At 63.0% G+C, this 26,285-nt stretch overlaps 2 protein-coding genes across 3 annotated transcripts; both read left to right on the top strand.

Annotated features, from left to right (window-relative positions):
• The first annotated feature begins 1,668 nt into the window (after positions 1–1,668).
• On the top strand, positions 1,669–13,036 carry SLC12A9 (solute carrier family 12 member 9). The gene is made up of 13 exons (XM_058030984.1): positions 1,669–1,849; positions 3,908–4,042; positions 4,228–4,365; positions 4,593–4,892; positions 5,109–5,216; positions 5,318–5,429; positions 5,525–5,682; positions 5,946–6,028; positions 6,357–6,481; positions 7,821–8,013; positions 8,176–8,350; positions 9,063–9,209; positions 9,662–13,036. The coding sequence occupies exons 1-13, from the start codon at positions 1,669–1,671 to the stop codon at positions 10,495–10,497; spliced, it is 2,691 nt and encodes an 896-aa protein (XP_057886967.1). The 3' UTR covers positions 10,498–13,036.
• Positions 13,037–16,000: 2,964 nt separating this feature from the next.
• On the top strand, positions 16,001–26,237 carry ECEL1 (endothelin converting enzyme like 1). Of its 2 annotated transcripts, none has more exons than XM_058031173.1 (18): positions 16,001–16,263; positions 17,652–18,536; positions 20,349–20,417; positions 20,573–20,683; positions 21,239–21,331; positions 21,552–21,676; positions 22,096–22,318; positions 22,452–22,550; positions 22,648–22,722; positions 23,156–23,259; positions 23,471–23,529; positions 23,680–23,731; positions 23,840–23,907; positions 24,014–24,138; positions 24,388–24,453; positions 24,665–24,760; positions 25,151–25,227; positions 25,466–26,237. In XM_058031173.1, the coding sequence occupies exons 2-18, from the start codon at positions 17,793–17,795 to the stop codon at positions 25,563–25,565; spliced, it is 2,286 nt and encodes a 761-aa protein (XP_057887156.1). In that variant the 5' UTR covers positions 16,001–16,263; positions 17,652–17,792; the 3' UTR covers positions 25,566–26,237. The 2 variants fall into 2 exon arrangements, with proteins under 2 accessions (XP_057887156.1, XP_057887157.1); XM_058031174.1 differs by having other exon boundaries at positions 16,001–16,174.
• Positions 26,238–26,285: the final 48 nt, after the last annotated feature.

Genomic DNA, 26,285 nt, shown 5'->3' on the forward strand with positions numbered 1-26,285 from the left:
GACAGTCTGCTAAGTGCCCCCGGCTCGGCTGGGCACTGGCACCACATTTTGGGATGCCACTGCCTTGCCCCACTTGCGACCCTCCTGTGCCCAGGAGCCCAGCCTCAGCTCCTTTGGTTAAAAAGTGCAGCTGCATTTCCATCACTTTGGGGTGCAACAGATGCCCATGACCCCAACTCTGTCCCTGTAAAAGGAACTGAGGTTCCTGGGTCCCATGTCCATTTGTGTGCAGCCCATCTTTGCTAGGGGGCAGAGATGGGTGCCTGTGTCCAGAGATCTGTGTTTGCTAGGGGTAGGGGGTGTCCGTGCCCCCCATGTCCTCTGGGGAACAGGGGGTGCCTGTGCTCAAATCTCTGGACTCCACAGGGGTACCCACACCCCACTCTCTGCCCCCAGTAAGTGCAGCAGGTGCCCCTGTCCCCATCCCTATTTCGAGTCCTGCGGGTGCTCGTCCCCATTAGGGGCAGGAGCGGCTCCGTGCCCGCGCTCCCCCTGGTCCTCCCGGCCGCGATGGTGCCAGCGGGGCGCGGACAATGCCGCTTCAGTGGCACATCAAAGGCACGGGCTGCCCGCGGCTGGCACGGCGACAGGCCCGCCGCAGATGAAAGCCCCGGCCGCGCGGGCTCCCACCTCGGCCGCGGGGGCACGCTGTGCCTCCGTCCCACGGGGGACGGCGGGGCCGAGTGGGGGGACACAGCCCCGCGGCTCACAGGGGCGCGCTCTGCCGCCCCGTCCCGGTGTCCCCGCACGGATCCCCCCACCAGCGACACGCGGGGATCCAATCGATCCGCTGACCGCAATCGGCGCCCACGCGGGAACTTGAGGCCGGAGTGGTGCTCGCCCCCGGCCGCACCGCGCCCCCCGCTCCCGGTGCGGGTGCCAACCCCATTAACCTAATTGGCGAGGCGCTCGGCCGCCCCGGGCGGCGGCGGCAGTGGGACCCCGGGGCCCGGGCAGATCCCAGCCCAGGCAGCGGGCAGGGGGGGACGGTGCCCCCGGGGCCCCAATTGTCCGGTAATTGGCGCGGGCAGCCGAGCCCGGCCGGCAGCGCCGCGGGGCGAGTGGGCGGACATGGGCGGGAGCTGTACCGGAGCTCCCGGGAGGGCCCGGGGCTGCATGAGCCGGTATCAGGTGTTGACCACTGGGGGGTCGGGGGCAGGGGGCGCGTGGCGACGCAGGGGTGGGTTTTGGGGTGCGAGAGGAGTGGGGCGAGTTCGGAGGACGCGAGTGGGGGAACAGTGCCGGGGACCAGAGTGGGGAGACCCCGGAAGGGCCGAGAGTTGTGGGTGTAGAGTGACCCAGGCTGGGGAGGAAGTCACTGTGGGGGTGTTGGGGTGTGGCTTGGGGGGGCGGTGGAGGGGACCACTATGGAAGAGCATTTTGGGACGGAGGACAGGTGACAAGCGCGGGGGGCTGTGGGCGGGGCCACTAAAGGGGCGTGGGCAGAGTGCACGGTGGGGCGGGGCCTCAATGGTGGGCTAGCACGGGGCGGGGCCTATCGAGGGGCGCGGTCGGAGGCGTGGCCTGAGCGGCGTGTCGTGGGCGGGGCCGTGTGTGGGGCGGGGCCCGGCGGGTCGGGACCGGGTCGGCGGGCGGAGCTGCCGGGGCCGGGGCCGGGGCCGGACGTTTTTCGGGATCGGCGGGGCCCGAGCCGGGCCGGGCCGGGCCATGGCGAGCTCGGAGCGGAGCGCGCTGCTCACGTACCGCCTGTGTGGCGGCTCGGCCGAGGAGGAGCGGGGCCGGGAGCGCGGCCGGGCCGCCGCCGCCCCCCGCAAGCTGCCCACATTCCTGGGCGTTGTGGTGCCCACGCTGCTCTCCATGTTCAGCGTCGTCCTCTTCCTGCGCCTCGGTGAGTGCCGCCGCCCCCGGGGCACCCCCCGCTCCCGGCCGCGGCCCGGGGACCCTCGAGAGTCACCAGCTCTGCCTGGTACCCCCAGCCCGGCCACCGTCTAGTCTCGGGGTCCCCGCCTCTGGAGCCCCGAGCCACCCAGTCTGGGTGCCAGTGCCCTCCCAGTGCCCTCTCCTGGGCCTCCGTCTCTGCTGCAGTCCCAGTGCTCCCCTCCAGTGCGTACCCCAGTGCCCACAGTTTGCGGTCCCCTTGCCTTTCGCCTGCCTGCTCGATTCCAGACCGGGCTGGGGTCCTGGTGCTGTGTCCCCACCTGACCCCACTAGGCTAGGGGCTCGGGACAGGAACCTGCACTACAGGAACCCAATTAGGACCTTAGGGACCCTAGTTCAAAACCCTGATGTTCCGGGAGTAGAATCCTGTGTCTTCCCCTAAACGGGATTCCAGTGCCTTAATGTCCACCTGTCCCCTAGTGCTGGGATCCTGCTGCTTCCCAGGCATCCTGCAGCGCCAGGCTCCAGCACCCCAGTTCTCTCCTGCATCGCATCCAGTGTCCCAAGGGCAGAACCCTGGTGTCCCCCAGCAGATTCTCAGCTTCCCCTGTGTGCGTGTGCAAAGGGCACGCATTGTTTCCCAGTCTGCCCCCAGTTTGGTTATGAGTCTGTTACTGTGACCCCTGGGAGACGAAGGGGGCAGGATGGGCATGGGCTGGGGCAGCTGGCAGCCTTTTGTGGGGCCTGAAGGGGGGGTGCCCCAGCATGGCCCGGGGCAGGCGGGGCGGGCAGTGTTTGCTCTGGTCCGGGAACGGGAAAAGCTTTTCCTCTTTCGCTTTCCGCCCACGGAAAGCCCAGGGCGGGAGTTGGCGGCGTGCCCAGGGGGCCCCGCCGGGCCATGGGGACCTTGAGACCATTCCCCTGTCTGGGAGGCCCCCAGGATGGGGGCACGGGCCATCACCCCTGTCATCGTTCACCCCTTTCCCACTCCCCTGCCTGGGGACTTCGTACAGGCTCTGCCTCCCCCAGCCCCACAGCGGGCACCGGCCTCTCCCTGCCTGACCTGGCCCCCGCCCGGGGCTGTGTTACCCCGGGCACCGCGGGGCTCTAGGGGAGGTGCGGGTGGAGGGGAAGGAAAGCTGCCAGGAAGAGGAACTTTCCCACTCTGGGGAGCCAAGGCTCTCCCGGTCGGCTCCCCGCTTCCCCCACACCCTCACATGCTCCCCACATCTCCTGGGTTAGCAGCCCCTCCTGCTTAGACCCGCAGTGCTTTTGGGGCATCCCTTTATTTCCACCACACCCCCACCCCCCCTTACATGTGGCACTCGGATGCCCTCCGGCTCTCTGGGGACCGCAGCGGGTGCCCTCAAAGCCAGCGTGTCGCCCCGAGGGCTCCTTGCGGTGCGGGTGCCCCGGTCACCCCCCCTCGCCTCTCCCGCGGGCACATCCGCGGCCTGGCCTGTGGCTGAGATAGGGCAGCGCCCACAGCCGCGGGCAGCCCCTTCCCGCCCGCAGTGTCGCCAGCCGGGATCGCTCCGCCGGGATCGCTGCCGTCACCCCGGGCAGGGCCGGGGGGACTCTGGGCCCCTCTCTGCGGGAACACCGACCCGCCCCTCTGGGAGCGGTGCCGTGGCTGGCAGGGACACCCGCACTGCTTCTACTTCCTGCTGTGCTGTAGGCAAGCAGGCAGCAAGGGAACCCCTGTGGGGAGCTCCTGACTCCCCACTCTGGGGAACAAGGGTGGCAGCAGGGCACGGGGGTCCCAGCAGCAGAGCCCCTTCCCTATTTGTTTGGTTTTTGGGCACACCTGGGCCGGACACGGGTGGAAAATGGAGATACCCTGAAAGAGGGAGACACTGGTGTGGGCTGCTGTGGGTGGGAGGTGGAAGCATCCTCATCCTGGATGGAAGGGGGCTGGCAGGTCCTGGGGGAAGGTGTGGGCACAGGGATGGGAGTGGCCACGTTCCTCAGTGGGGTGAGGTCTGTGTGGTGGCAGTGCCAGGGACTCTGTCCTGCAGGTTGTCCATGCTCAGCTAATGGGCACGCTGGCCTCTCCCATCCTTGGCAGGGTTCGTGGTGGGTCATGCTGGGCTGTACCAGGCTCTGGCCATGTTCGCAGTGGCATATTTCATCATTGGCATGACAGTGCTGTCTGTGTGTGCCATTGCCACCAACGGGGCACTGGATGCTGGAGGAGCCTACTGTATCCTTTGCTGTGGGTGCTGTATCCCAGTGCTGCTGGGACAGTACATGTGGGACAAAGCTGAGTGACTACCCAGTGGCCTTGGGGTGCCATGCTGAGGCTGGGACCCTGTTGGCCTGGGAGAGAGGGGAGGGAGCATCTGACGGTGGTTTGTGCTGCTGACATCTTCCCTTGACACGAGCAAGATATGATCAGCCGTGCCTTGGGCCCGGAGTTTGGCGGCAGCATCGGGATCATGTTTTTTCTGGCCAATGTGTGTGGCAGTGCCCTCTATGTGCTGGGGCTGGTGGAGGCAGTGGTGGACAGCTTTGGGATCCCGCCTGGTGAGTACCACCCTGCGTGGTGGCAGGGGACAGCAGGTATCCCTTACCTGAGCAGCCCTAGTGCTGTGCCAGGCATGCCAAGCACCATGCCCAGCAGAGCCGGCATGGCTCACCCAGCCCTCTGGCCAGTGAGTTGGTGCCCATCATGCTTGACACAATGCTAGTAGCTCTCAGCTCCCTGTGATGCCCCCTCTGAGCTTGGCTGATCCTGACTTGTCTCTGCGCAGGGCAAGAAGCGGGCACAGGTGTCCACGTCCTGCCCCAGAGCTACTGGTTCGAGCTGCTCTACGGCACCGTGCTGCTGGCGCTCTGCCTCCTTGTGTGCCTCGTGGGTGCCTCCATCTATGCCAAGGCCACCTTCCTCATCTTCCTCATCGTTGCAGCTGTCTTGGGCACCATCCTTGTCAGCTTCTTTGCCACACGGCCCCTGAAGGTGCCCATCCGCCTGCCCGACAGCAATGGCACTGAGACTGATAATGGCTCCTTCACCGGCTTCTCCCTCAGCACTCTGCGAGACAACCTGGGCGGTGAGGAGAGGCTTCTCCCACCTGCCTGCCGTGCCCACTGGCACTGCCACATCGCATGGGGCTTGCTCGAGGGTGGGGGCAGTTGGTGGGCACAAAGCAGGTGCTGTGGGGTGGTTTCTCTTGGAGGTTACGTGTGGGGACATGGAGGAGTGGGCCTGTGGCGGGGCTGTGCCACCCTGGACAGCCTGTCACAGCTTCTGTCTCTGTGTCCTGCAGGTAAGTATGATGTGGACTACACCACCGGGCAGATGATGAGCTTCAGCTCCGTGTTTGCAGTGATGTTCAACGGCTGCACTGGCATCATGGCAGGCTCCAACATGTCAGGTATGGACGTGCCTGGCAGGGTGGCACGAGGAACAGGAACTGGGAGAGATGAGGGGTGTGCTGTGCCCGTGGGCACTAATGCTGCCTGCTGCTGCCCACAGGGGACCTGAAGCGCCCGAGCTATTCCATCCCACGGGGCACCATCTCTGCTGTGCTCTTCACCTACCTCGTCTACAACCTGCTGGCTTTCCTCATGTGTGCCACCTGCAACAGGTATGGCCACCTCTCCGCCTGCCAGGGTGTGCCTGGTGCCAGGGCAGGCTGGCCTGGGCTGAGGCAGATGCCAGTGTGTGTGTGTCCCTCTCCAGGACCCTGCTGCAGAAAGACTATGGCTTCTTGCGTGACATCAGTATCTTCCCACCGCTGGTCACTGTGGGCATCTATGCTGCCACTCTCTCTGCAGCCATGAGCAACCTCATCGGGGCATCCCGCATCCTGTACGCCCTGGCCCGGGATGATCTCTTTGGTGAGTGCCCAGAATGCCCTGGCACTCGTTGGAGCCCCCTCAGCAAGTTGTCCCTGCTAGGACCAGCCCTGACAGCAGGGAACTCCCTTCTTGGTGTGGAGGTGATGGTTTGTGGGCTGGTGTGTGCCCATTTGGGTCACCTGCATGTCCTGGAATTTGCCCCCGCCCCAGCACTCAGGGTGGGGATGGGACTCTGGCTGGTGGTTGAACCTGTGGCTGCCTACTGGGGTGTCCCAGCCCAGCCTCCCTGCTCTGCCTTGCAGGCCAGGCACTGGCACTGGCCAAGAAGACATCTGCCAGTGGGAACCCCGTGATGGCAGTGATCCTCTCCTGGCTGGTGGTGCAGGTGAGTTTGTCAGCCATGCTTCTTTCCTGGCCTTGGTGGGTGAAGGTTGGTTGTTACCCGGGCTGGGTGTTGTGGAGCCTGGCATGTCCCCTTGCCCTGTGGAATTCCTCTCCCAGCCCCCCTGGGTGTCCTACTGAAGTTGTGCCCTTCCCTCCCTGAGGCAGGAGGTATCCCATAAATTAAGGATAAATCACAAAAAGGAAAAGGGACTCCTGTCTGTACCCTTACCCATCATACCCCTGGGATACACCCCAAGTGGACAGGGGTGGTTTGGGCACATGCCTGATGTGCCATCCCAGGGTATGCATTCACCCTGTGCTCTCTGCAGCTTGTGCTCTTTTCTGGGAAGCTCAACACCATCGCAAGTGTCGTGACAATCTTCTTCCTCCTGGTTTATGCCACTGTCAACCTGGCCTGCCTGGCACTGGAATGGGCCTCGGCCCCCAACTTCAGGTACCCACTGCCACAGGGGAGAGAGGCTGTGCTGAAATGTTTGGCAGGCACCCATCCCTCCATTCTTCTGTCTGTGTTTCCCCTGCCACCCCTGTGCCTGAGATTTATGATGAGATGGTGGGCAGAGATGCTGAACTCCCCTCTCCTGGGCATTAGAGGGACAAAGACACCCCTATCCTTGGGGAGAGAAGGGGACAGGTCCTGGAATGGCACTGGCTTGGCACGGTTCTTGTGCACTGGCACTGCTTTGCTGAGTGGATATGGATAAATCCAGCACCATGGGTACCACCCGCCCCCTCCCCTCAGGCTTCCAGAGGTAATTTATAGCCTGGGCCCGGCCGGCATCCCCCGGGCAGTTTGCCAAGCGGTGATGGAGCCCACTTTCCATTAGCGCTAATTAAACTAACGGAGAAGGGGGAGGGAGGAAGGAGGATTCTGGGTGGGAGGAGGAGAAAATATCTTCCAGGAAGAAGGAGTATGTGTAGCAGGCAGGCCCAGCCTGTGGTACAGGGTGTGGGGTACCCTGGTGTGAGGCTGGGCTCGTGGGGCTGCCCAGATCTGGGGTGCTGGGAATGGCCGGGGGAGCCTGATCTCCCTCCTGGGTGATGCCCACTGCCCCCAGTGCAGGCTGCTGACTCCACAGCAGGGAGAGTCCCCCAGGTGGGCAGAGGTGTTGCACAAGTAGGGCTGGGTGGCACTGCCTGGGAGTCCCCCAGAGGCCCCATTCCCAAAGGAGAGCTGATGCCTGTGCCAGGCTGTGGCTTGGCCCCCATCTGCCCTGCCCAGCTGCTTCCTTGACTTGGCACGGAATGGGGCAGGATCAGTGCCTTGGGGGAGCCTGCTGGGACGGGTAGCAACAGGCCCCTCACCCACCCCACATCTGGTGCCTCCCCCCTCCCCTCACTGAGGTCTGCATCAAGCACAGCGGAAAAGGATTTTAATTACCTTTCAGGAAAAACAGCAATTAGAGAAAATAACAGCTTCTTGCCTCCCCGCCTCTGCCTCCCTGCACCAGAATGAGCGGGCACCATGGCTGGCAGCGCTGCCATGCACTGCCCATTACTACCTGGGTGTTCCAGGACACTGCCAGTCCCATGGCCATCATTGCCCTGTCTGCCTAGGGCTGGCAGCAACAGGCTGCCCACTGCCCTGGGAGATACCATCTCCCCTCCATAACTTCTCCTCCGGGTGCATAGGTGCCCAACATGCCCTGGGCTGGCACAGCAGAATCACTGGGGGTGGGTGGTGTGGCCCTTTGGCACAGCTCCCCTTGCTGTGCCCTTCCCACAGGCAGCATGGGCACCACATGATAGCAGGTGTCCCCTCCTCCCTGCTGCAGGCCCACTTTCCGGTACTTCACCTGGCACACGTGCCTGCTGGGCATCGCAGGCTGCTGCGTCATGATGTTCCTCATCAGCCCTGTGTCGGCCTCAGCGAGCCTGGGCTTCCTCCTCCTCCTCCTCCTTGCCCTTCACTACCTCTCACCCAGCAGCACCTGGGGCTACATCAGCCAGGCCCTCATCTTTCATCAGGTAAGTGCTGTCCTCTTGTTGTCCCCTTGGGGTGGAATGCTGGTGTCCCCGTGGCAGCTCAGCTGTGTCCTGGGCAGCATGTCCTCAGGACTGGCATCCCCAGGGGGTGGAGTGGTGAAACAAAAAGGCTTCCTCACCTGTTTCCCTCCCTCCGTCCTGCAGGTGCGGAAGTACCTGCTGATGCTGGATGTGCGGAAGGACCACGTCAAGTTCTGGCGCCCGCAGATGCTGCTGATGGTGCAGAACCCGCGAGGCAGCGCCCGCCTCATCGACTTTGTCAATGACCTCAAGAAGAGCGGCCTCTATGTCCTGGGCCATGTGGAGCTGCAGGACTTGGGTGAGGATCTGCACTGTCTCCTGTGCTAATGGCCTCTGCACTCTGCTGTGGTGCCAGAGGGCTCCTGGGCTTCTTGGATTGACAGTGCTGACCAGTTGATGGCTGAGGAATGTCAGTGTTTTGGGCACATGTGTGGCACATTGGGCTTGGCTGCTATGGGGACATCAGTGAGTTGTGTCTGTCCCATGCCTCCTGTGCACACACACTTATACATGCATGTGCATGAATGTCCATCCCTACACGTGCACATGGGGCTCCTGCATGTGTCGGTGTTGGCATGAGGCGTGTGCCAGCCAGGTTAGCACCTGTACACACCCAGCACACACTTGGCACAGACTTGCACACGTGTGTGCCTGTGTCCATCCTCACCTCACACCTGCTGCTGTGTGTCCAGGTGCCTTGTGGGTGTTTGCACTCTCATTTGTGTTGCACACGCGTGCTCTCCCTGGCACATGACATGGCTGATGCACAGGCTCTGTTCCCCCTTCCCTGCTGTTGCTGTGGTGACTAATGGCCTGAAATTGGGGAGTGGGGATGGGGCTGCCTGGGGTTTCTTATACATTTATATACAATTTTATATCTCTCTCTGTAAGCACCTCTCCATCTCACCCGTGCTGGGGTGGGCACAGGGTTTTGCAGCAGGGGTGCACACCAGGGTTAGCCCCAGTATGGGATATCTGTCCCACTGATGCTGGTTTTGTCCCCCACCCAGACATGCTGCCCTCAGATCCACTGCAGGCCCAGCAGGACTCGTGGCTCAGCTTGGTGGACAAACTGAATGTCAAGGCCTTTGTCAGCCTCACCCTTGCACCCTCAGTGCGGCACGGTGTCCGACAGCTCCTCTTCACCTCTGGCCTTGGTAAGTGGTGCCTGGTCTAGACATGGGTGAGGGTCCATCCTGCTGTCCCCGTGGGTTGAGAAGTGCCAAGGGGTTTGGAGGCACCTGGATGGTTGATGCCAGAGCCAGGTTTGCTCTTGGAAGCGTCTGGGATGAGCTGTAGACATTTTGGGGTTTGGAAGCATCACTGTTGGCAGTGTTGAGGGGCTTGAAGATCCCTGCGTGAGATATGCCAAGGAGTTTGGAAGCACCCAGTGTGGGCAGTCCCAAAGCCAAGTGGAAGAGGTATTGAGTGGGCAGTGCAAAAATGGAGTCAGGTCATGGAGCTATCTAGGTTTGATCCTGAGGGGTCTGAAATTGGCAGGCTGAGCAATGCCAAAGTCAAGCTGTGCCTTGTTGACACCTGCAGTGCCAGGAGGGCTGGTGGAGCCCTCTGCCTCTGCTCAGCTGGGCTGGCACGGTCTCTCTGGCAGGCGGGATGCGCCCCAACACCCTGGTGCTGGGTTTCTATGACGATGAGGCACCGCAGGACGGTCTGGCCCGGCACCCCGCCTTCACCAGCGCCCGTGAGGAGGTTCCCCTGGGCTTCCCCCCACTGCGGGCAGCCGCCACTCCCAAACTGCTGTCAGCCCGGGAGTACGTGGGCATCGTGGCTGACGCCCTGAAGATGCTTCGCAATGTCCTGCTGGCCCGGCAGCTGGAGAGCCTGGACAAGGCCTGGGAGCTGCGGCGGGCCGCCAGCCCCCCGCCCACCATCCACGTGTGGCCCGTCAACCTGCTGCGGCCCGACAGCGCCCGCTATGCCGACACCTGCAGCCTGTTCCTGCTGCAGATGGCCTGCGTCCTCAACATGGCGCGGGCCTGGCGCCGGGCCCGCCTGCGCCTCTTCCTCTGCGTCGAGGCGGGCACCATGCCCCATGCCCAGGAGGAGAAGCTGCGCCAGCTCCTCAAGGACCTGCGCATCCAGGCCCAGATCCAGCTGGTGCCCTGGGATGCCATCACCCGCCTGCACTGGCAAACCTGCCAGGGACCCTCAGGAGGGCCAGCGGAGGAGGAGGAAGAGGAGGAAGGGGTTGTGAACTTCCCGACCAACACCACCCAAGTGTCAGATGAGTACGTGCGTGCCGCCAACAAACTGGTCCTGGAGCAGAGCCCCGCGCCGGCCGTGCGCTTCCTGTACTTGCCGCGGCCGCCGGCCGACACCAGCCTCTACCCGCTCTATCTGCACCAGCTGGAGCTGCTCACCCGCGGGCTGGGCCCCACCGTGCTGGTGCACGGGGTGAGTGCCGTCACCAGCACCCAGCTCTAGGTGACCCCCAGGTCCCCCTCGGCACCCTCCACACTCCTTTGCCCAGTGCCTTTAGCAGCCCGAGCCTGAGGATGGCCCTAGTGTCTCCATCCTGGTGGGCAAAGAGGGTACCCCACAGTGAGATGTGGGTGCAGGGAGGGGGTTTGATTTTCGGGGATGTCTCCTGCAGAGGATTAAAGCTGCCCTGGCAGGATCCTGGCACAGCTCTGGGGCTGGATGGGCAGCACGGTGCATTCACGGTGCCTTTTCTTTGGAGTAGGGCAGGGTCTCTAGCAGGGTCCTGGGGGGGGCGAGCACTGGGTGCCCCAGTTGTCTGCTGGGAGCCCCTTAGCTGCACCCTGCAACCCCTCTGTAGTTCCTCCCCTGCCGCAGCCCCCGTCCTCTCCTCCGCCAGCTCCTCCGGGCACCCAGCCAGCAGCGGGGATTGATTAAAGGCAGCCTCGACCTTGGTGCCCCAGCTCCCCGCCATCCTCCTGCCTTTCATTAGGAAAAATTAAATGGGAAAGGGTGGGGGAGGGGAGCCTGGAGGCCTGGGCTCCCTTTGTGAGGCTGGGTGGGGGAAGCAATCGGGTGCTGGCCCTAATGGCTGCAGTGTGTGGCACCCTGGATCTTGCTCCGTACCCCCAGTGCTCTTAGATGGGGGCTATCCAGATGCTTCAATCTGTAGTCCCCCCCAGCCCCATGACTGCTGATCCCCTGGTGCTGGCAGAAAATGGGGAAATTATTTGTGGTGGGGTCCTTACCCACACACCTGGGTCTCCTGACCTGTTTTTTGGGGCATTTTTATTTCCCCACACACATCATGACCTGCAGGGGGAAGCTGGCCTTGCCCCCTGCCCTCCCTTATTGATTAGAGGAGGGCAGGAAATTGCCTGGGTGCAGCACGATAAATCCATCGGGTGCCTGGTGGGTGGGCAGTGTGCCCAGTGCTGCCTGATGAATTGCTTCCTATTAACCCCAGCACGGGGGGCTGCTCCCCGCCAGGCTGGGCTCCAGCAGGGGTGACAAGTGTGGCACTGCTGCCTGTGCCTGCTCTCACCAAACTTGGCACTGCTGGCTGGCAGCTCTGGTCAGGCAGAGAGCTGGCAAAACCCAGGTGGTTGGGTGCAGCTGGGAGGAAAAACGGTGGAGACCCACATTTTGCAGTGGATTGTGCCCTGGCTGGGGAGGAGGGGGCTGGGGCTGGCTTTGCTCGCTCCTGCAGGAGCTGGGTGCCCTGGGGCGAGCACCACACGTCCCACGGGATTTATTTACAAACAGTCGGAAGCTGGCACAGGGCAGCCTGGCACCAGCGGGACCCGGAGGCCTATAATGTTAATTATCACCACGTAATTAAAAGCCCATAAAAAGCCTCACACTTCATTAAATTAAAGCTTCCCCTCACTGTGCCCATGGGCTCCAGCAGAGTTAACCTTGGCCATGCCAGGCACCAGCACCTCTTCAGGCAGGGTCCCGGGGCTAGGGGTGCATGGGAGCCCAGGCTCAGGACCGTGCAGCCCCCACAGCGTTGCAGGGGGTGCAGCATTGCCCATGCATGAGCACTCTGCAACACCGTTCATGTCACACCTGAGCCACTGTGCCTGGGCACATCCAGGGCTGCTGTCCCAGTCAGAGATGCCCACGCAGGGACATGGACACGTGTGCCCATGGCACCGCTGCAGACACACTGTCACACACCCCGTGGCCCGGGCAGGGGCTGACACGGGCACGCACAGGCACAGCCAGGTGTGTCCGTGCAGCATCACGGCCGCTGCAGAGGCAGCACCACGCGCCCGCGCCGCGGCTCCGGCAAACCAGCTCCGGCACGCACCGCCCACGCGGCACACACCTACACAAACAGCAGCTTTCCTCTTTCCCAACAGCCAGAGGGGCAGACAAACAGCCACACTCACACCCCTGCATCTCCTCCAGACTCCCACCCATTGCTGTCTGTGCCCAGAGGGGAGGGACTGTGCAGAGAGCACCCATCTGTGCCTGCCCCCTCTGTGCCTTGATTTCCCCGAGCGCTGGGCTGTGCTGGGGTAGAGCCCAGTGAATGGGTGACCCCCAAACCCTCTTGGTGCTCTGCATCAGAGGTGCTATGCCAAGGTCTGGGGAGGGATACAAAGTGCCCACCAGCACATAAGCAGGGATGTGTGTATGTGTGTAGATGTTCAGGCAGGGATATGCATAAAGGAGGAGAGTGTGTGTGCATGTGCACATGGGAGGGGTGCTGTGCTGGGGGCTGTACACGTGCACAAGGGCTGTCTGTATGTGCACACACGTTGGTGTGGGTGTATATACCCACCCCTAGGTGTGACACCCCGATGTGCACACAGGGCTCCAGGAAGGGGGAGCCAGGGGGGCACGCACCCTTGTGCATTCGGGGTGTGCAAACTGACACATGCATCTGCCCAGAACCCCAGGACTCTGCTGCCAAGTGGGGCCGTGGGCAGGGGGCTCCGGGGGTGGGTGCCCATGGCCCGGCCCTGCGGGGGTGGGCAGCCAACAGGGCCTCGGCTATTTCTTGGAAATTTTGCAGCATTCATTTCAGTGCAAATAAAAGCTGTCATTGCCGGAGAAATGATACTGATCGGGGTCTGAAAAGACAGCAAATTACCCGCCTGAAAATGCACCGCTGGAAAAAAATGCATATTAAACACACAAAAAGGCACTTTGCCATCAGCCGCGCTTCCCCCGCCGCTCCAGAATAACCACACTTTACATAATTCTCCCTCTCCACCTCCGAATTAATTTCGCAGACAGAGGCAGAGGCAACCCTCTGACAATAGCGGAGGGGAGACGCGGCGGCTGCGGGGGGAGTGGGGCTGGGGGCTGCTGGGGGGTGCCGTGCTCTGAGCTGGGGGCACGGCACTAAAGGGATGCCAGGTTTGGAGCTGGGGGAAACCGAGGGGTTTTGGTGGGGAAGGGGACAATGACGACGACTGAGGGGTTTGGGAAAGGTGAGTCCACGGGTGAGGGTTGTGTGTAATGGGTGGATGCACCCAGCTGTGGGGCGGAGCACTCTCCTACTCCCGCCTTGGGTGCTGGGGATGGGCCTCCTTGGGGTGGGACTTGTGGGGTGATGCCCACCCCAAACAGGCAAGTCTTGGGCCAGGTGTTTCCTATAAAGGACAGCTCCTCACTGGTGCAAACCTCAGCCAGCCTGTGGGTGCACCAAAAGGCTGTATTGCCCACCCAGGCTGACACTCCCAAGCTAGCATCCCTCTAAGAAACCCCCGGGAACCTGCCCTGCTTTATTGGGCGTGAGGGCACCATCCCTGCGCCCCAGCGCTGCCGAGGGAGCACAGCGGGGCTCTGGAGGTGATGGTGGGGGGGTTCATCTGGCTGGGTGCTCAGCGCTGAGGGGCTGACAGAGGTGAGAGCGGGTGGCGGAGGTTGGCCCCGCGCTGCTTTGCATTTTCAATGACAGACCCATGCCGGGTGCTCGGGAGAGTGGAAAAATCTTATTTGTCACCTGCTGGCGATGCGCGGAGGCTCCCGCGCCGCGGCTAATCTTGGGGAAAATGAGGATGCCGGCGGGGTGGCCCGCGGCATGGGCAGGGCGGAGCGGGGCTGGCGGGCTGGTGATGATGAGCGCCGGGCCACGGGATGCTCACACCCACCTGGTGATCTCTGGGTGTGTTGGCCCCATGGCACGGATCCTGCTGTTGGGTGTGTGTGGGCTGGGCAGCGCTTGGCGTCCAGAAGCAGGTGCCCTGTCCCCCGGGCCAGTCTGCAAAGGGGTAAATTCTTTTCTTCCATTCCAGCTCCAGCAGCAGCTGCTTGCCTTGCAGTGCCAGTTCCACAGGTTGGCACTGCCTGCACATCCTCTCAGGGCACTCAGTGGACCTTTTTAGGGAAAGTCAGGGTGCAGGCACTGCCTGATGCCCCATATTTACCCGCAGGTGCCCACCCCACACCTGCTGTACCCTGGCTTTTTGAGATGCCAACACCTGCGGGACACCGCAGCGCTCTGCGGCCAGCTCAGATTTATCCATTATTTTATATCCACACGCCTTTAATTTTTACAGCCCTGTTGGAGCAATACCCAGGGCTGTTAATAACACCAGGCCCTCCCCGCCCCCATGTGCATCCATCATGCTCCAACCAAGGCACCAAGCACATCTCAGGGCTGGGTAAGTGCAGGCATGGGGAGTTCCATGCTCCTATCTCCCTCATGAACAGCAGGGTGGATTCCCTGTGCCCAGCCTGATGGGGTGCTCTTGCATCCCACTGGGGTTGGTGATACCTGGCTGCTTAGGGTGCCTGGGCCTGAGGTGCCTCTCTTGTGGGACTCATGATTCTCTCTGCTTTGGTGTGTGCCCCATGAAAGCTGAGCTGCAACACCTGAGCTTGTGTTTAGTGTGCCAGGGTACACGTGGAAGGCAGTGAGTGCTTGAGTGTGAGAGTGTGTGTGAAGGCACAGAGTGTGTGTCTGTGCTGGTGCATGTCAGTGTGTGTGGGTGTACACGTGATGTACATGTGTGCAAACTGCCTGTGCAGGTGATGCTGGGCCTGGCTGCTGCAGAAGGTGCCATGCCCGGGCCATGCCCAGCAGCCCAGCACAGACAGAGCAGCCTCAGCAGCCCCAGGCACCGAGAGCTGTGCCTGGGGCCAGCCCACGGTACCCACAGGACGAGAGAGCAAGTCTCACATCACTGAGCCACCTGTGCCATGACAAGCAGGGCCCCATGCCACAGCACAGCACATGCTGTCCCTCCCCAGCACCCAGGAGACCCAGAGCCCCCTCTGAGCACCCAGGGATGCACTGGCACAGGAGGGTGAGGGTAGCAGGGCACCCCTGAGCATGACAGGCAGGGTGGCCACAGGGGGCCAGAGTACCCAGGCACTGCAGGGGGCCATCGAGGGAATCGCTGGGCTATAAATCTCCTTGCTGGGCCCCCCCGTGGCAGAGCAGCTCACGATATTTATGTTGGGGATTTATCTGCAATGCAGTTTAATATTCCCGGACCTTTGCCTGTGTGCTCAATGCACGGCTTCCTCCTCGTGCCACCCCTGCCACCCCCGTGCCCGCCATCTCACCCGGAGCCTTTCAGGCTCTGTCTCCTGCCCACCCGCAGTCCTGTCCCCCTGCACCCACTGTGGCAGAACGGGGCCGGGCCGGGCTGGGCCCCCGGGGTGCCCAGGCAGGGAGGGGGTGCCAGGATGCCCCTGGCACAGGCCGTCGGCTGTGCCCACTCGTGCCCCTCGGGGGTCCGGCTGCCGGGGGTGACGGCACGGTCCCCGCACGGGGAGTGCCAGGCGGACTGGCACAGCCAGCCCTGTGCCAGCCCCCCCCCCGGGGTAAAGGGGCCCAGGGACACCCCTGCCCTACCTCCCCGCCGGCGAGGATGAGGTAAGGCTGGCGGGTGGCACAGGGCTGCTTCTTTTGCATAATAATCTCGTTAATGGAGCCTGGCCTGCGGGAGAGCCGGGCTGGAGACACCACCCCCTCCCCGCCCCGCCGCCTCCCTCCGGCCCCGCCGCTCCGCCAGCCGCGGCGCGGGGCGCGGAGCGGAGCGCGGGGCGCGCAGCCGGACGGGCGGCGCGGGGCTGGCCAGCCCCCGGCAGCCTCCTGACACCCCTTGAGAGAGCCGCCGAGCACCCCCAGGGCCCCCCGAGCATCCCGGACGGCGTCCCCGAGCATCCCGGCAGCGTCGCCACGGCATCCCGGGAGCATCCTCCAAGTATCTCGGTGAGCAAACCACGAGCGATCCCCGAGCACCCGCGTACTCCCGGGCAGCAGAACGAAGATCATCCCCCCAGCATCCCTCGAGTACCTCGGTGAGCACCCCGCGAGCAGCCCGGGGAGCAGTCCCCGAGAATCCCCCGAATATCCCGGGAATCATCCCGGGGAGCACTTCCCGAGCATCCCTCGAGCAACCCTCGAGCATCGCCCCGAGCACCAAAGGCATCATCCCGACCGGCATCTCCCCAGCATCCCCCGAGCATTTCCCTGCCATCCCGGCAGCACCTTCCCGAACACCCTGGGCAGGCGGCATCCTCCGAGCATCGCGGGCAGCATCCCCCGGGAACCCCCGAGCATCCCCTGAGCATCTCGGGCAGCGCACTGAGCAGCATCCCTCGAGCTTCCCGGGCAGCCCCCTGCCCCCCCACGCTGTGCCGTGCCGGCTGCCGGCCCCGCTAACTTTCCGACGGCAGCAGCTCCCTGGCACGGGCACTGCCGGGCTGCTGCGCCGGGGCACAACTTTGCCCAAGTTGCGGAAGGACGGGGCACGGGGCAGCCCCGCTGTGGGGATGCCGGCCACATCCCGAGCGGCTTTTTGTCCTCCCCCACCTGCAAATCCGGATACCATTCTTCACCTAGCAAGAAGCAGGGTGTCCCTTTGAAGACCCCTCCTCACACTCATCTATGTCCCTACCCTCCTTTCCCCATGGGCAGACCCCTCCTCCCAGCGTGTCACCCTGACAGACACCCCTGCCTGTCGTGCACCTCCCAGTGGAGAGGGGTTGGGTGGGTGGTGGCGATGATTGTGGGGGAATGCTGTGCTGTGTCCACGGGGTGCAGGGTTCCCCCCAGACTGGAATTAACTTTGTTCACACATCACGCACTGCTCCACAATTTGACACAATGCAATGCAACACGGCGCAGCACCACCCCACACAGCACAATGCAACACCGCCCGCCATGGCGCAGCACCACTCATGCAACCCAGTGTGGGGCCACTCAACCTGGCCCAGCCCACGGCTCCCCTCACAAATCTCCCCAAAGCCCCTCTTCCCCAGTCTGCTCACCCCATCCATACCCCACCCAGAGAGACCGGCAGCCTTCTGCTCCCCCTTGTTGCGAAGGGTTCTCATGGTGCTGAGTTTGGGTTCATGGAACACCTTGGACATCCACCCAGCATGGGTGCTCTGGCTGGAGCACTGTGTGGGTGTGGAGGGTCTGAGATTAGCTGTGCCAGAGACTGAAATCTGCCATCATGCAGGTGTCCTGCGTGCAGATGACCTGCCCTGTCACCAAAGGAACTGGCAGAGGGGACAGCCATGGGTAGAGGTGCCACCAAGCTCCTGGCGCTATGGACAATCTCAGTGCCAGCAGTGGGGCACACATGGGGATGGATATACAGGCAGCAATGACGACAAGAAGTAACCCCCCCACCCTTGCTCCTCCCAATCCCCCCCCCATCCATCTCCTCTGCCTTTTCCAGGAGCTTCCTTACTCACCCGGACATCGCCAGTTCCCCGTGGCAGGCACGGCTCTGGCATGAACTGCGGGCTGCCTGAGCCTGCCCTCCGCCTGCCCTGAGCCCCTGCACCAGCGCTGCTGGCGGGGAGCCCCATCCCCGGCCATGGAGAAGACCTACTCGCTGACAGCGCACTACGATGAGTTTCAGGAGGTGAAGTACGTGAGCAAGTACCAGAGCGGGACGCTGCCCAACGGCTTCGCGCTCCAGCTGGGCGCAGGTGCCAAGAAGCGCCGTGGGGGGCTGCCCCGCTGGAGCCGCCGGGAGGTCTGCCTGCTCTCGGGGCTGGTCTTCGCTGCGGGGCTCTGCGTCATCTTGACGTGCATGTTGGTCCTCAAGTACCTGGCGACCGAAGGGGACAGCTACTGCCTGGAGGGGTGCCAGGAGAAGAAGGCCTTCCTGCGGGCATCCCGCTTCCTAAGTGCCAACATGGATGCTACCATCGACCCCTGCCAGGACTTCTACTCGTTCGCCTGTGGCGGCTGGCTCCGGCGGCACGGCATCCCCGAGGACAAGCTGGTGTACGGCACCATCGGGGCCATCGCCGAGCAGAACGAGGCCAAGCTGCGGGCGCTGCTGAGCCGGCCCGTGCGGCGCCGGGCCCGCGCCTCGGCAGAGAGGAAGGTCAAGGAGTTCTTCCGCTCGTGCCTGGACCGGGCCGAGATCGATCGGCTCGGGCCCCGGCCCATGCTGGAGGTCATCGGGGAGTGCGGTGGCTGGGACGCCCCTCCGGAGCGCAGGGACATCAACGAGCTGCTCTACAAGACACAGGGCGTCTACAGTGCTGCCGTGCTCTTCTCCCTCACCGTCAGCCTGGACGAGAGGAACACCTCCCGCTACGTCATCCGGGTGAGGGCACCGTGCCCCTGCGGCTGCCCCTGCCCCGGGCACCCTGGCGGTGTCACTGTCCTTGCTGCAGAGGCACCTGCGCAGGGGCTGGGCTTGGCTGCAGCAGGTGGCTGGGGTGGGGACCCCTCCTGTCCCTGGGGACCCTCCTGTCTTTCCAGCATGGGACCCCTGTGTCAGGGGCACCTTCAGGACAGGGCTGAGGACATGGGCAGAGGCATGCATGGAGTGAGGCAGTGCCACCTGCCTGGGTGCTGAGGACAGCCCAGAGGGCACCAGGGTCTGCAGAGTGCTGGCAGCCAAGCCCTCACCTTGGCATTGTGGCTGCCACTTGTGCCCAGGGACAAGCCCCAGACAGAGGCAGGGGGATGCCCACCAATCCCCCAGCACTGTGCCAGGGCATTTTCCTATGGCTTTCTCAGTCTTTCCCATCCCTGCCAGACCATGTCACTCACCCTGAGGTGCCACCAGAGTACAGGTGGGCTTTGTCTGGCTAGCCAGGTCTCCTGGTGGGTGTGGGGATGCCGTGGTGGGCATGGAGGGAGCACAGCAGTGGCACAGCAGGGATGCCGTGGTGGGCTCGGTGATGGGCACGGAGGTGGGCATAGCAGGGAAAGGGTGAGCACGGGTGGGCGTGGTGGGGACGAGGTGGTGGTGATGGCGAGGGCAGTGGGGGGACACAGCGGTGGAGCCGAGCCGCCCCGTTCCCTGTGAGGTAGTGGGGCTGTGGGATGTGAGTGTGAGTGGGTGTGCGGGGCAGGGCGGCTCGCTGCCGGCTCCGGCCGCGCGTGTGCAACACTAGAGGGAGCGTCGGTCACAGGGAAAGGATGGGAGGCTGAGCGGGACCGGGAGTGCGCGGGGTGGGACCCCGGGGTGAGGGGGGAGATGGGTGTGACAGCCAGGGCTAAGGGTCAGGGCTTGGGGTATCGGGGGTGTGATTGCGGTGGGTGTGCGATGGGTGTGAGTGGACAGGGTGTATGGGGGCTGGGGGGTGTGTGGGGGCTGCAGGTTTCAGCGCCCATCCAGGAAAGCAAAGGGGGCAGGGGGGATGAGGAAGATGGGGGAGGAAGGCTGGAGGTGCCCGTGGGTGCGCGGGCAGTGCTGTGGCTGTGTGAGGGGAGGGGGGCTGGTGCAGTGAGCTGGGGGGAGCTGAGCCAGAGAGAGAGAAGGAGAGAGTGCACGTGTGTGTGTGTGTGTGTGTGTGTGTGTGTGCGTGCGTGCATGGAGCAGGGGTAAAACAGAAAAATGGTTGTTGCTTGTGTAGGCATGTGAACATCCATAGGTGTGTGTCCAGAGGGGTGAGTTACCTGTGTGCTTGTGTGTGTGAGTGTGCAGGTAACGTGCAAGTGTGCTCAGGTGTGTGTTTGGCTTGGAGGCTGTGCCTGTGGTTGCAGCCCAGCAGGGCTGTGTGTGAAGAGCGAGGGTGTCCTTGCAGCTCGCCATGCAGGCTGCAGCACAGCAGTGGGGCTGGCCATGGGGCAGGTGGGGGACACCAGGGAGCAGGGAAGGGGCAGAGAGTGCTGGCAGCATAGGGCAGGCTGTGGGGCAACCCATGTGCCAGTCAGGCCGTGGAGCAAGGGCCTGCTCTGTGCCCAGCACTCCCAGCCTGTTGCATGCTGCCTGCTGCAGCTCCAGCAGCCTCCAGCAGGAGGGAAACTGAGGCAGGGACGTGCCCATTCCTGGGGCTGCTCCAGCACACTGCCATCCTTGGCTCCAGGGACACCAGGGCCATTCTGTGATATGGGGAAGGCGAGGGGAGCCTGGGCCTGCACAGGGCCCTCCCTCTGCTCACCCAGTGCCCATCTCTCGCCCCAGATCGACCAGGATGGGCTGACCCTGCCCGAACGGACCCTCTACCTGGGGCAGGATGAGGAGAGCGAGAAGGTGAGGGGGGCACAACGGCGGCCTGGGGACAGCAGGAGAGGGAGCAGCAGCCAGCATGGCTGGCAGACAGAGGGCACCCAGTGCCAGCAGTGCTGGGGACTGGGGTGCCACAGAACAGTGGGGGGTGGCCCTGAGCTTCCCTTCCCTCTGAACAGATCTTGGCCGCATACCGAGTGTTCATGGAGCGACTGCTCACCCTCCTGGGGGCTGAGAACGTGGAGCAGAAAGCCCAGGAGATCCTGCAGCTGGAGCAGCACCTCGCCAATGTGAGAGGGACACATGCCGTGAGCCTTGGGGTGCCCTTGTCCAGCCCTTGGACATCCCAATCACAAATTTTGGGGGACATCCATATCTGCTTCTGAGCAATCTCATTCCAATCCCTCCATGGCGACTTCCTCTCCCAGCCCTTGGGTACCTTCAGACCTAGAACTTGGGGATCTCATCTTCTTGATGACCTCATGGCAGAGCTTCAGGCACCCAGTCCCACATCCTGAGAACCCTCAGTCCCAGCCCTTAGGGCAACCAGTCCAGCCCAGCATCTACTCCTTGTGAGGCCACTCTGGGCCCTTGTAGGCTCCACATACAGGTCTTAGGGACCTTAGTCTGGACTATGGAGGAATGTGTGTGCCCATTCCTCAGATAACCCAGTTCCTTGGCACCTTCTGACTAGCCCTCAGGGTCCCTCTGGCAGCAGAGGGTTCCTGGGGCAGGGAGTGGGAAGGATATGGGTCAGTACCCACATTAGCGATGCCCAGGGCACTAGCCCTGTGTCACCCCAAGGGGGGCAGTGGGGTGGTGACAGCCATGCCCACCCTGTGTAGATCACGGTGTCCGAGTATGACGACGTGCGCAGGGATGTTGGCAGCATGTACCACAAAGTGACCCTGGCCGAGCTGCAGCGCATCACTCCCACGGTGAGTGCCCCCGGTGCCAGCCTGCCCCCATCTGCCTGTGCCCCACACTTGTGCCCGTCCCCCTCCTCCATGCCCTCAATGCCCACCACCTGTCCCAGTTAAATCCACCTGAGGATAATGCACTCCTCTGGTGGGAGGCTGGAAAGGCTGAAGGGGGTCTCCTCCAGGGTGGCATGGAGTGGGGGTTCCCATGCCCCCCTGACAGTGCCTGCCCTGGCAGCTCAAGTGGAAGCGCTTGCTGGATCGCATCTTCCATGACAGCTTCTCGGAGGAGGAGGAGGTGGTGCTGCTGGCCAACGACTACATGCACAAGGTGTCCAACCTCATCCGTGTGACACCCAGCAGGTGAGGGGGCTGGCACCCCCTGTGCCCCTGGCACCTTTCCCAGCCTGGCAGGGGACACAGGACAGCTGTGCCTGGAACCTCCCACCATCACCCTCCTCCTGGTGCGGGAAGGCCGTGCTGGGCACAGGAAATCTGGGAAAGCTTGTGGGAAAGGCTCTGTTGTGAGCCCCACAGCATCCTGGTCGTGCCTGGACACCTGCTGAGCCACCCCCGCCAGAGGTCACCAGACTCATGGCACCTCAGGGAGGGACGTGGTGCCGGCCTGTCCCTGTGCCCCACCAGCCATGGCCCCTGTGTCCCCGAGCAGGGGTGTCCCCAAGCAGAGGTGTCCTCGAGCAGGGGTGTCCCCATCCTGGCACATGCTCCCACGGTCCCTGTGCCTGGGGACATGCTGAGGGCCGCCCCTGTCCCTGTCCCAGGATCCTCCACAACTACATGCTGTGGCGCATCGTGGTGGTGCTGAGCGAGCACCTCTCCACCCCCTTCCGCGATGCCATCCACGAGCTCTCCAAGGAGATGGAGGGCAATGAGAAGCAGCTGGAGCCGGGTAAGATCTGCCTGAGCCAGGCTAACAAGCACTTTGGAATGGCCCTGGGAGCTCTCTTCGTTGAGGAGCACTTCTCCTCTGCCAGCAAAGCCAAGGTAGGTGATGCTGCCTATGGGCAGAAGCCACCCCGATCTCCCATCACCTTGCCAGAGTGCCCACTGCCAAGGGCTGTCTGGCCGGTGGTGGACGGTGGGGATGCCATGCCAGCACCATGGTGACCCACCATAGGTGCAGCAGCTGGTGGAGGACATCAAATACATCCTCGACCAGCGCCTGGATGAGCTGGACTGGATGGACGAGGAGACACGGAGAGCAGCCAGGGCCAAGGTAGTGGCCCCTAGCATGCACTCGTGTCTTTGGCCCCATCACCAGCACAGAGGCACACGGGATAGGGGCCTGAATACACCACTGATTTTGCCCACAGCTCCGGTACATGATGGTGATGATTGGGTACCCTGATTTCCTCCTGAAGCCAGAGGCCATCGACAAGGAATATGAGGCAAGGGATAGCCTAGCAGCATGTGAGGACATGGGCACATGGTGGGGGAAGATGGTCCCCACATCTGCATCAGGCTCTGTGGAGATGCCACCACAAAACAAGCCCCCTCCTGGTGCTCACTGCTGGCAGGGTGCCCCACACTGGCAGTGCCATACAGTCCCTGGAGTCTGGGATGGTGTTTCCTTCCCCACATTGCAGCTCCCAGAGCTCAGCCCCATCCTTGGCAAGGACTGGGGGTGCCAGCGTGGCCCAGGGACCTCCCAGAGCTGGCAGAGAAGCAGCTGCCCCTGTGGGCACCCAGCATGGGACATGAGAACACACTTGTGACACTTCCACACAGTCACCAAGGCTCACAGGGGTGGGAGGACACCACAGGCCTGCCCTCCACACTCTTGGGGCTGGCATGTCCCCTGATGTGGCTGTGTCCCCCCAGTTTGAGGTGAATGAGAAGACCTACTTCAAGAACATCCTCAACAGCATCGCCTTTGGCATCAGGCTCTCGGTGAAGAAGATCCGGCAGGAGGTGGATAAGTCCGCGTGGGTATCCCCTTGTCCTGGGGGCACATGGAGGGGCCCAGCATGGTGCCAGCAGTGTCCCCTTTCCCCATGCCTGGATGCAGCCCACAGGCTGTAGGCAAAAGGGCACAGGGATGCCAGGAGTGCCCCCCTGTTCCCCAGCAGTGCAGAGGGATGGCACTTCCATGTGCCTCGGTGTTGTGCAGCCCAGCACTGCTGTCTCTCCTTGCAGGTGGCTGCTGCCTCCCCAGGCACTGAACGCCTACTACCTGCCCAACAAGAACCAGATGGGTGAGCACTGTCTGCCCTTGATCTGCCCCCGGGGGGGAGAGGGGAGGATCTGGGATGGGGACAAGGCCCAGGGTCCCGTGGTGCTGGGTGATGCTGTGGGTGGGTACAGGGCAGGGTGACACCAACTGCAATGTTCTCCTGTGTCCCCAGTGTTCCCTGCTGGCATCCTGCAGCCCACGCTCTACGACCCCGAGTTCCCGCAGTGAGTGTGGGGCTGGGGGATGGCTGGGCGTTGCCATGTCATGGGGTCACCCCCATCTCTGCCAGCATGGTGCTCTCCACCCTCTCACCTCTGTTCCCCATCCAACAGGTCGCTGAACTATGGTGGGATTGGCACCATTATTGGGCACGAGCTGACCCATGGCTACGATGACTGGGGTGAGTGTCCCTGCTGTATCCTGCCCGGATGTGAGGATGGGCTGGGGCAGCCAGGCAGGACGCCTGGGTCCCTTGGGACTCCTGGAGGTGGCGGTTGCCTCGGCAGGGGGACAGTATGACCGGCACGGGAACCTGGTGCACTGGTGGACGGAGCGGTCGTACAGCAAGTTCCTGAAGAAGGCGCAGTGTATCGTCAACCTCTACGACAACTTCACTGTCTACAACCAGAGGGTGAGACCCCCTCTCCTGCCAGGCGATGGCCAGCAGGGCACAGCTGCCCCATGGTGGGGTCTCTGCTGCCCCATCGCTTAGGGCTGGGTGCCTGCAGGAGAACTGACTCTGCCCTGCCCAGCCCTGAGACCAGCAATTCATCACCCTGAGCCTGGAAATTCCTCAGGGCATTTGGGGAGTTCTCATCCCCTCGGTGCCAGCATGGGGATGGGGACACCTCTGTTGATGCTGTCACTTCTCCTTTGGCAGGTGAATGGCAAACACACACTGGGGGAGAACATCGCTGACATGGGGGGGCTCAAACTCGCCTACTACGTGAGTGTCCCCCCACCCTGGGTGTCACAGCCATGGGCAGCTGCTTTTGCCATCCCTGTTGAGGGGGAGGAGGTGCTCCAAACCCTCCTTACAACCTGCAGCAAGGGGTGGTCAGGATCCTGATTGCTGATTGCTGGGGGCTTGGGGTGGGTCCAGGGTGGGTTTGTGGGAGTATCCAGGCCATGGTATCCAGGCATCCCTTGTTCTCCAGGCCTACCAGAAGTGGGTGAGGGAGCATGGCCCTGAGCACCCCCTGCACCACATGAAATACACACATGACCAGCTCTTCTTCATCGCCTTTGCTCAGGTGAGCCCCTGTCCTCCTCACATGTAACAGCTATTGGGGCAGGAGGGTCACCTTGTGTGGGGCCAGTGGCCCAAAGGGATGGGCAGAGAGCCTTGTGGAATACATGGCCCATGGCCAGAGCTGGGCTCAGCTGCATCAGCAGGTCCTGAGCTCAGGGTACAGAGCTCAGCCCTGAAGGAGCACCCCCAGAGACCCTACAATAACAGACATGACTCCATGCTCTCCCAGCCCACCATGTACACAGGCTCCTGGGAAACCCTGCACTAACAAATTCAATCAGGGCATCACTGCCCTCAGTCCCCAGCAGCCAGAAGGGCCACAGTGTCCTAGTGGTTGCCAGGACCCAGGGTGCCCCGTGTGGTTTGTCCATGGAACTTTTGTCCTCTGCAGAACTGGTGCATCAAGCGGAGATCCCAGTCCATCTACCTGCAGGTGCTGACAGACAAGCACGCCCCGGAGCACTACAGGTACTGGGTGCTCCCAAAATGGGGGGGCTGGGGGCATGGTGGGTGCCAGCCTTCCCCACAGATGTCAGTGCTGTGCAAAGTGGGATGAGCACCCTTTGGAGTGCTGGTGCCAGCAGATTTTGGGTGATATCCCTGGGGCAGGGGTGGGGTTCTGCTGGGGCGAGCACGTGCTGCGAGCGGGGTGTGAGGCAGCAGTGCAGGGGGTGCCCAGCTCTGAGGTCCTCTCCTCTCCCGGCAGGGTCCTGGGCAGTGTCTCACAGTTTGAGGAGTTTGGACGGGTCTTCCACTGCCCCAAGAACTCACCCATGAACCCAGTGCACAAGTGCTCGGTGTGGTGAGGCTGATCCCCTTCAGCAGGCTGGGACCCTCCATCCCCTCCCCTGCCCAAGTGACACATTGTGCCTACTCCCCAAATTCCCATCTCCCTTCTGATTCTCCAGATAAAGGGGGCACCCTCGGGTGTCACGGGGGTCACCCCAAAGGCAGGCAGCTGCCATAGGGCTGTAGGCAGCAGAGACAATTGGGCTGGGCAGCTTCCTCCTGCCCATCCCCCTCCCATCCACTGCCCTGTGCAGTGAGGGATCCTCATTGCCCATGGAGGAACAAGGGCACACCCAGGCACACCTGTACCCTCTTTTGTGTCCACCCAGCCCAAACCCTTCACCCAGGCCAACCACTTCCATCCCAGCATCAGTCAAAGCAGGTGGAGGACTTCACTGTCTCCAAGGGGCTGCCCCATGCCAAAAGCCTCCCCTGCACGGTGCCCTCCCCATGCCAGCCCCCTGTCCACGCACCAGCCCTGCCCGGGGGGGCACAGCGGCGCAGCCGGGCCGGGCGATGCCGGCCTGCCTGGGAGCGCAGGCACACGGACACTGCTGTATTTTCCGCTGCTGTTTCTGGTCAATAAAGCGCTGGATATGCTGGGTGGCTGCCAGGGGCCATGGCCAGGGGATGGGAGCAGTGGGCAGCACCCCCAGCCCTGCCCACATGGCACAGGCACCCCCACTCCATGAACACGCCTGTCCCACCAGAGTCACACTGCGTGTTTATTTAACTCC

Source organism: Melospiza georgiana, chromosome 10, assembly GCF_028018845.1.
Source record: "Melospiza georgiana isolate bMelGeo1 chromosome 10, bMelGeo1.pri, whole genome shotgun sequence".
Lineage (NCBI taxonomy): Eukaryota > Metazoa > Chordata > Aves > Passeriformes > Passerellidae > Melospiza > Melospiza georgiana.